This window comes from Haliaeetus albicilla, chromosome 21, assembly GCF_947461875.1.
Source record: "Haliaeetus albicilla chromosome 21, bHalAlb1.1, whole genome shotgun sequence".
Lineage (NCBI taxonomy): Eukaryota > Metazoa > Chordata > Aves > Accipitriformes > Accipitridae > Haliaeetus > Haliaeetus albicilla.
In genome coordinates this window covers 18304725-18314342 of record NC_091503.1, presented here as the reverse complement: position 1 = coordinate 18314342, position 9618 = coordinate 18304725, and the positions used below count along the sequence as shown (strand labels likewise).

The window sequence follows — 9618 nt, the reverse complement described above, 5'->3', positions numbered from 1 at the left end:
ATCCAACATATATGACCAAAATACAGTGCTGCTTTCTTCTTGCCAGACTAGAGGTTGGATTTGTTTCTAGTGACTGGCACATAACATACATTTTTTCCTTTAGCTAGAAAAAACTTAGGTTTAGGGTTGGTTTGGGTTTTTTTCAGTTTCCTTGGGGGGAAAAAAACACAACAACAGTGTAGGCTTGAGTTACAGTTGGTGAACTCAAATCATTTCTGCAGCCCCCAAAATAGTTGGAGAGGTCAATGAAACCACAAACTCCATGGGGCTCATCCATTTCTGAATGCAGCTTTCCTAAGCCAGAGGCAAACTGCCCCATTGCTTACCAAAGTGATATTTATCTAATTTGTTACTAGCAAATGCTTGCGGGGAGAAAAAAAAACAACAAAAAACCTCCAAACCCAGACCAAGAGCAGCAAGAGCCACTGGAGCCCTGTGCTAGCATCCGCAAACCAGTGTTCATTTGCCCCCATCATGGCGATATCAGAAAGAACGAAGCCTTTCTGGGTCAAATTCTGCTCTCGTTTTCACTGGCATAAACGATGTCTCTAAAGCTGAGGGAATTGTTGGCTGACCGACTGACCTGGTGGACTTCAGGCAGAATTCAGGTCTCCTTGACCTGATCAGAGCAGAGGAACTTGTCCCAGGCACACCGCTAAGACATACCAACTGATTGTTTAACCATATTGAGAAATAGCAAAATAGGTTTCCCTATCATTTTTCACCTAGCTCAGATTTGATCAGAGATATAAAATAAAGACAGACACGAACACCCATTCTGGCTAAGTTTCCAAAATGTCGTTTGCACGATGTTTACCTCAGGAAAAACGATCCTGCCGCTATCTTCGTACTTTATCTGCGGCTCTCTGTCTTCGCATACTTACACTCAAGCTTCATACTTACATTGCAGCTTCCAAGCATTCTCCTCTAATTAATCAAAAACTCCATCCCTTTGTTTCCTAGGTCACGAAGGAAGAACAGTAAATTAAATAAAGTTATCGACTGAGCATGGAAGCTGGATTTCTACCCAAGGAACCTAATAATAGCACCATGATGCAGGCGAAGTCAAAATTGATATGGTTTTATATACACAGAGGCAAACAGTTGAGTGTGAAGAAAGTAAACATTAGATAGCATTCAAACAGCGGTTTATCCAGCTCACTCTGTGTTTGTAAATACAGAAGTGTGTTGTGGTGGCTAAATTTGTCCTAATGTAAGGAAACATGAACAAAGAGGCTGGTATTTGGTAACTTCTATAGGCCACATTAGGACATCCTGCATGAATTATTTTGGGGCAGTTCATGATAACGTGGTACAGATTAGAGTTGCCATTTCTGGAAAAATTAGGTCAGAATTATGTAGATAAGATGGAAAGAATTTCAGTAGCATTGTAGTATTTTCCTGACCTGAAGCCTGAATCACAGGTCGAAGCTTTGTTTTATTGTATACCTCATTTTGGTATATAGTCAAAACAGCCTTTATCCAGTGAAAATAAAAATAAACCAGCTGAGCAAGAAAGAATTACACACAGCATTGAATAAAAATAAGTACAGCAAGATTGATTTTGGAGAGAAATAGTTGTCTCTTCCTGTGAAACTTTTTGCAATTTCAGAAATGGCCATGCCAAAGCCAGGAAAAATCAGAGAAGGGAGATAAAGCTTGGTAACAGCTTGGGAATGGGGCCTGTCATTGCTCTTGATCCGAGGTGGAATTTCACCCATACGTCAGGTGTATTTTGGGACCATTAGAGTATGGCCATGCTGGAAAGTGGTGGACTCTCTTCTCTATATGCTTCCCTTCATCCTTCTCAAATTTCATCCTGGATTAGAAGAACCCCTCACTTAAAAAGGAGACAGATCATGGCCATGAAAGGTTTATTTTTTAAGAGAAGTGAGATTAGTTCTTGTTACAAGAATGAGAGCCCTGACTCTGCAGCCCTGCCTCTGCAGTCAGCACAATGTTTCCATTGGCTTCAGGTAGAAAATTTTTCGCTCAGGTCGTTTATTATAAGTAAGAATGTACTTTTACACTGCTCTGTGTTCAGTGCCATAAATACCAGCACATACCATGCCTCTCATTTTTCACCGGGGGTTCTGGCCTGAGTTATTGAATCTCCTTCTGCCATGGAGCTCGCTTTGAGAAGGAGCAAACATCTGGGACAGACCCTGGTACTTGTATGTGAGCCAGCCCCAAGATAAAATTCTTCATATTCCCTTTCGCTTATTCAGTGAGACAATCAGACTGTTAAATTCTGGTTTTCGGTCTAGCTCATTAATACAAACCATGGTAAGCTGCAGTCCATGCTCCTATGCCAGAAGGCAAATAGCACGGGGGCAGGGGCAGGGGCATCCCCTTCTGCCCCCGCCGCACGCCAGCTGGCCCTGGAGCAGGTTGGGCAGCACGGAGCGGCTTCTGCGGCTCTTCCCAAAGCCTGCAAGCCCCCGGCATCAGGGCATCTCACCCTCCTTGTGCTCTCTGCATCGCCGCTCGGGCTCGGTGCTGTGTGGGGCTCTTACTCCACCTCGCACGGCGCCGGGGACCGTGCCTTCCCCAAAAGGCTGGTGGGTGCCCATCGCTACACAGCGCTGCAGCATGGGCAAGCAGCGGGGTCAGTGTGGGGGGAAGGAAAGGAGGATGAAAGCCAGCTTTCGAGTCCAGGCATGAGCAGCCTAAACCCTAGAAGGAACAGGTTTATTTTTAGGATGGTGTCTCAAGAATCCCTTAAGCAGCTGGCCAGGAATTTGGGCTACTAAAGCCCACCCCCAGCACCATTTAGCCCGGCCACCTACAAAATCCAGATAGCCAGCCTTAGTAACAGCACAGGGGCTGCTCCTCCGCTCCCAGAATCGCTCCTCTCCTCCTGCTCTCTCCGGGGAGAGAAAACGGGAGCAACTGGGACCGGGACTGGGATGGGCAGCCCCTTCCCCAGCAGGGGCACCCCACAGCACCCGCTCGCCCGCTGCTTCGGCTGGGTGAGAGGCAGCACCGCGACTGCTTGCTTTGTTTATTTTCCCTGCCAAAGGCAACCACCAGTACGGGAAGAAATGGAAAACCAGGGAGCGTTAGCGAGGTCTCTTCACACCTGACAGAGGTCACCGATCCATGCGCATCCCGAGCAGTTAGCACGGGGATGCAGAGATCAAAGGGCGGCTCCGGGGGCCGCATCCTGCCCTGCAGAGGTGCGGGGGCTCCTGGTTCCTTCCTGCTGCCTGGGCCAGGCTCTCATGTCAGACCCCGGGCTGCCAGCACTGCCATCTCTCCACCGAATTAACTGCCCCAAAATGTAGCAGAACAGCGTGAAGGAAACTTGATATGGGCTTTATTCAGCCTTTTGGTGTTTAGGTGTAAAAAATGCTGCAAACAAATGAATATTGACAAGAAATCCAGCACAATTTCAGAAATTTTTCATGGTGACTGCTGTCAGTAAGTGTTTGTAATACAATACACTTTGTATTGCATTTGTTTGTAAAAGTTTGTTTTTAAAAAACACCAAAACACTCAGTTTTAACTGTGGACTAACTCTTGTGCTTTTTTTTCCTATAGGATCAGAGATTATTAAATCCATTTATTTGCTTTAAGCATCTTTCCAGCTATAACCACTCTGGGCCAATGTTTGGAGACATGCAAAGTTTGACGATTGCTCTAGCTCCTTCCTGGCTCCATTGAGGTCTCCATCTTTAACTTGCATGGGCTGGGTGAGACTTTTAGGATAGCATGATAAGTAACATAACACTGCCTAGTCCAGTACAGCCCACAAAGCTAGTTCATCTATATCCAACCCTTTATGGGCCATATTTTAATGGTACAATAAATCCAATATTAGAATTTGTACTGTTGGATGAAGAAGACATCAGCCGTATGAGAATGCTGCTGCAGGACAAATTCATTTGGCCAATTCAAATTTCACTGTGAAGTTTTGATGAGCAAGCTTGAAGCTAGAATGAGCATTAGCTGTTGTCTCACATCTGGCACAAACTTTCTGTGTTGTAATCTGGCTAACCTGACAGAAAGGCAATAGTGTGCACACACTTCATCTAGGTCAGCTTTGTACGTGGGGCAATCTACCTCCATGATCATGGGGCCACAGCCTACAGAAAAGCAAGGCATATGAAAAACAGGGGAATACAGTAATTAAAAATATTTATTTCTGAAGATATTTACCTTGATAGGCATAAAGCATTTCCCAATTTCATACAGAAATACATAAAACATGCATAGACCAATATGGCCTACTTCAATGTGTATTCAACATGGTAAATATAATGAAGAACTTGTGTGAATATAAATACAGAACACAAAAAAAAGCACATAAGATTCAACTGTCAGCAAATTCAACAATGTGAACAAATTCACTGCTATAAATGTTCACCCAATATTAGCCTTTTGACATAATTCAAAACAACCCTTTGTCTCAATGCATTTCCACCAAACAAGGCACTGAATAAATCTCACAACAGCCTCTGGTACATCCCCACTTCAGTGCATTTTTGGTGGCATGTAAGACACAACAATCTCTATTATTAGAACTTCAGTTAGCCAAATATCCTTGTTATGGGACACCTAGTAGTGTTGTCTAACTTTTATATTGAAGAGTCCTTTGGTATCCAAAACCCAAAGGACTTTTACTATGCAAACAACCACCGTGTCTAACCCACATTCAGATAACTCTGGTTGTACAAGTAAACTAGACTTCTGAAAAAAGGCAAAGGGTTGCAGCTGATTAGCAAAGGCAATAACAAGGTGTAAAAATACTCTAGCAGGAGTGCAACAAACAGTACGCGAGGTAGACATGTATATATGCAGTAAGTTCTGATTAAAGTAGCACTGTGGCTTTCATTTTTGCATTTTAATCAAAAAGGTCGAGTTTTTTGCTTTGAAGTTTGTCCCCTCAGATCTTGCTTTCTGTCCTTCCTAAGCACATCTGTGAGGTCTTTCTTGCAAGATGCTTTTGATGCAGGCCCTGAAAGCTGCCCAATTGATGGGTAACATTCCAGAAGCAATATTCAAACATTTCTTCAGAAAGATGGCTTTTCATGTATGTTACTGCAGATTCCCCTTCACCCCCTCTACCCATCCACCTGAATTCCAAAATGATGAAATCCTTTGCTTTTATACCTCCAAATACAGGACTTCCTTAGTGTTTTGCTCTGCTGCGCAAACACTTGGACAGAGAGGCCCTTCGCCATCGTGGAATGTTAGAAGTCAAGAGAGAGTTTTGGTGATGCTTTTTCAGCAAGTGTGATGGAGAAAGATTCAGGTGATCTTCCCACTAGGATGCTTTCAGGCTTTCCCAGATGCTTTGCCTTTTGTTCGCCCTGTTGTGTTTCAGCTTCCACCCTTTCTGGAGCTCAGCCTTCAGCTTTGCGATACTGAAGGAGGCTTTGATACTGTTACCAATGGCTTCCAGCCTGCAAAAATAAGAAAAATACATTTATTGTAACAATAATGAAGATGCCTCTCCAGAGTGCAGACATTCAGTTTTTGATTAAATAAGCCTCAGTCTAGATTTCTACCATGGGATCCTCTGTAACTGCTTATTGCTATACCTCTGTCAGAATTACGCTAACTTAAGCCACTTGAAATACTGGATTCAGGATTTAAATGCAAACATTAAAATAAGTTAAAATATTCATTCAAATATAGATGCCCCAGAGTTCCTTAAATGGCACATATCCAGTCAAGAGATCTTCAGTGTTATTCTTTCTGGCTGTTTTGTTTCTTTCAGGTAAACCTGATCCTGGTTCCAATGAATGGGTGCATTTTTCAAGTAAGTGACTAAGCAAGCCCCGTTTTCAAAAATGATTTAAGACTTCCAGAGCCTAAGCCTCATCCAAAATCATCAGGCTGCCTGCTCCCTTAAATCCTGTTCTGCTTTTCAAACTAGCACTAGAGTGTCTTCTTTTGTATGGGCAAACTTCCGTATGCCATGCTTTTACACAGGCATATGGCTGAACAGTGGACGCCGGAGCTGGTGTAGCTGTACTAACACTCAGCTTCAAAGCTGACTTCACCTCTGTGGGGTCCGTAGCTGCACCAAGTCCAATGCACGTGTCTCTGAACCGGACTGTGGAGTGATATTGCCGCCTACTGCCACTCAACTTGTTGTGCATGGACCTCAAAGGGCAGTCCTGAAACTTACTCCTAATCCCAAATATTAAACTGGGCTCAAATATTAATTTAGTCTTCATTTCCCTTTTTCTCAACCTTTTCGCAGTCATCTCCATCACTAACATCCTGTACTCATTTTACGCGGGTTTATTGGGCAATGTAAAAGATAAGGCAGGTAGAAATCCACCTCCTGCATTCTAAAAAGCCAGCCACGCCAGCCAGGAGAAACGATACATTCAAAATCTGGATAGATCAATAATCTTTTTTTTTTCCCCTCCAGTAAAATGGAGTAAAGTATCTAAGAAAAAGCATTCTGATTCAATAGCATATTAGAGTAGTCGGGACATACTTTTAAGTAGTTAAAATAGTGCATGAACATGCTAAAATGACAGGCTCTATTTATTTCTGTCAGTATTTCATGATTTCACACTCTTCTGAAGTTTGGTGTATCATCAGGCTTGCAACTAGGCCTGCTTCCTCTACGCAAATGGAGGATGCTAGGCAGAGCTCAGCACCCCTGTCTTCAGAAGCTAAAAACCCACTGAACTAAGAAAAGCCCTCAAGACATCCTCACTGATTCCTCTGTAACTCTCAAGCTGAAATCACCAGCTAAGCCCACGCTGATCCGAAGGCAGGTACACTGTGCTCTCTATTGCTACTCCGGGGAACTACAACAGGGTGAGAAGAAACTCACCGCTTCATTTTCTTGCTGTCAACACGTGGTCGGTTCATGCATTTGGGTCCAATGCAATTGCCAGCTTTGTTGCGGTGACGCAAGGTTTTCTCCACTGTGGACTGAGCCCTGTGAAAAGTGAAAAGGCGCTGCTGTTAAAAAAAAAAAAGCAAGCATGCAGTCCGCAAGGTGAGGCATCTCATCAACAACCACTTCTCTAGGCACGTAATAAGTGATTTTTCTGGGCCAAACCATAGTACGTATCACAGCGGCATGAACACTCGGGTAGGAGGCAAGGCTTTGGGGAGATTATTCGCTCAGCAAGTGCCAAAATGAGTGAGTCTACCACAATGCATCCCTTTTACATGCACTGCCTTTTAAAGAGTAGCACCAATAGACGCACCAGAGATCTTTTCCTGTCTGGCAGAAGTTCAGACATTTCTTGTCCTTCTGGTTGGCACATCGGCATCTGCTGCTAGGTTCAGCGAGCATCTCCGGCACCGTGTCCTTCAGCGATCTTCTGGATCGAGAAGGACCTCCAAGACCATACGGGACAGTTTTCCTATGATCAAAGAGACCACATGAAAGTCATTCAAATAATTCTGTGGCTTCAAAACAGTGGGGTATTTTGGGCAACCTTATCAATGGGATTGGGAATGCCTCATTGGTCATAGTTTCCATGCAAATGCTTCTGATGATCCTGCAGCATATTCATTAGCATGGCTACTGACAAGGCTAATGGCCTTTTAATTGTGATTTCATAAGGCTGCTGTGCCTCCCTGAGCGATAGAAAGCAATAAAACCTCATCTCTTTGAACTTTGGTAACTGCCAACACTGAAAGAAGCAATAAAAGTGAGGAAGAGATCCTCTGCGCTCAGGGGAAACCCAGCAGCAGAACAAATCGCTAGAGTCAGTGTTTGCAGCATTAGGTGAGGCTCGTGCTCACTACTTTTTGGTGAGGAGAGCGTAGAAACGGACACCGTACGTAACACTATTAACGCGTGGGATGCGTTAATTTGCAGCAGAGAGCAGCAAGAGGCGGCGAGGAGCCACCCTGTGTCGAAGTAAGCCTTCTAGCCTCCTGACTTGTCAGAAAGGAAAATGGTCAAATTCAGGCGGGCAAAATCATCCTGTTGGCATTTTGTCGGCTTCTGATTCATAGCGAAAAGCATCCCGCAGCCTTTGCTGAGCAGTACCCAAAGGAAACGCTCCTGCCCAGATTTTAGGAACGCAGGTGCGTTAGGGCTGTTGGGAGCTACCTGCTCAATCTAGGTGGTCAAATCCCGCTTGCTTTCCCCCAGTGAACGGTCTCACTGCTAAACTCGGCAGAAAAGCAGGAGGGGAGGGGGAAAGCGACAGGAGAGACCGTGCAAATACCTTTCCGTCCCACTCCTGCGAGGGGGTTTGCGGTTCTTGGTTTTCCCCTTCTCCCTCCCTTTTCCCAACCCAAAGCAGACCCCAGCGCTCGGCAACTGCCCCCCTCCCCGGCTCCCGCCCTCCCCGGTCCATCGTTCACTCACTCGGGGGTGTTGATCCAGATGATGTCGAGGTGGCAGAAGTAGACGCACTCCTCGTCCAGCAGCGAGGAGCAGGAGCAGCGCCGGGCGCGGCGGTGCCCGCCGGCGGCGGCGGCGGCGGCGGGGGGGGGCTGCGGTGCGGCGTCCGCCTCGGCTCCGGGGGCTGCGGGAAGGAGCGGGAAGGAGCTCAGCACCCGCGGAAACCACGCACCCAGCACCTCCCGCCGCATCCCTCGGACTCCCCGGCGGCGCGGTACGGGGCCACGGTGCGAGCCGGCAGCACCCACTCACACAGCCCCCGCTCCCCCGCGGGGCGAGCGGCTGGGGACCGGCACCTACCTGCCGGCAGCAGCCCCGGGCAGAGCACGAAGAGCAGCGAGACGATCATCTGGGAATAATCCATAGCAGGCGGCGGAGAGCGGACGGGAAAAGGGGAAAAAAAGAAAAAAAAAAACCTAATAAAAGAGAAAAAAGGGGGGAAAGTGTGTCCCAGCGCGGGGATGGAGAGCCGTGTCCCGTCCCCGTCGGGGCGCGGCGCGGGGGCAGGCAGCGGCTCGGTGCGCCCCGGCGCGTCTGGCTGGCGCGGCGGTCCCCGGCGCCCTTTTATAGCGAACCCCCATGGAGCGGGTAAACAGCCCCGGCGCTATTTTATCCCGAGACAATGTTATTCTGCTATTAGTCACCGCGCGGCAACGTGCGGGCCGAGATAAGGCCGGGCTGGAAAGGAAATCGCCTGCGAACTTCAGAGCGGCGGGCGGCCGGGGGGGGGGGGAAGGGGGACCCGGGGGGGGCGACGACCCGGGGGCGGGGCGGGGGGGGGGGGGGCGCCGCGGGCCGCGCCGAGGGCGGGCCGCCAGGGGGCGCCCTGCCGCGCCGCGCCTCGCACCTGAGGGGCGGGTCGGCCGCCTCAGCCGCCCGGCGGGGAGAGGCCGGGCAGCATCGCCCTCGCCGTTAACAACAGTAATTATTGTGATTATCGTCAGCGTCGCCGTTGTTGTTGTTACAACAGCGAGGTGGGCCGCGCCGGGCGGGAGGCCGGGGGTGGCCGGCTGGGGCCGTACGGGCAGCGCCGGGATTAGGGGGGGCGGTGAGGGAGGGGTGGCTGCGGCCCGCTCCCCGCAGGCCCTGCCGGAGGGGGGGGCCGTGGGGTCTCGGGCGGTTTGGGTTTGGCAGCAGCGGTGAGACTTTGGGGTATAACCCCTCCGTTTTCTGCCCTGGCGAGGCAGGGCGATGTGCCACTGCGGTTTTTAGGGTCTGGGCCGTGCGTGTAAAGGCAGGGGTGTGCGGTGAGGAGGAGGGCAGGCCTGTGCCTTGCCTTT

General features: G+C 48.3%; 1 protein-coding gene across 1 annotated transcript; it reads right to left on the bottom strand.

Moving 5' to 3' along the window:
- Positions 1 to 4123: 4123 nt before the first annotated feature.
- Positions 4124 to 9048, bottom strand: EDN1 (endothelin 1). The gene is made up of 5 exons (XM_069809105.1): positions 8639 to 9048; positions 8303 to 8462; positions 7185 to 7343; positions 6803 to 6910; positions 4124 to 5408 (listed from the first exon to the last, which is right to left on the bottom strand). Exons 1-5 carry the CDS (start codon positions 8700 to 8702, stop codon positions 5270 to 5272), a joined length of 630 nt encoding a protein of 209 aa, XP_069665206.1. The 5' UTR covers positions 8703 to 9048; the 3' UTR covers positions 4124 to 5269.
- Positions 9049 to 9618: the final 570 nt, after the last annotated feature.

Excerpts from the sequence above, each read along its gene's own strand:
- EDN1 (XM_069809105.1), bottom strand. The coding sequence starts at position 8,702 with ATGGATTATTCCCAGATGATCGTCTCGCTGCTCTTCGTGCTCTGCCCG. Across the intron at positions 8,463-8,638 it reads CCCGGGGCTGCTGCCGGCAG|CCCCCGGAGCCGAGGCGGAC; the intron begins GTAGGTGCCGGT and ends TCCTTCCCGCAG. Across the intron at positions 6,911-7,184 it reads CAGACAGGAAAAGATCTCTG|GGCTCAGTCCACAGTGGAGA; the intron begins GTGCGTCTATTG and ends CACTTTTCACAG.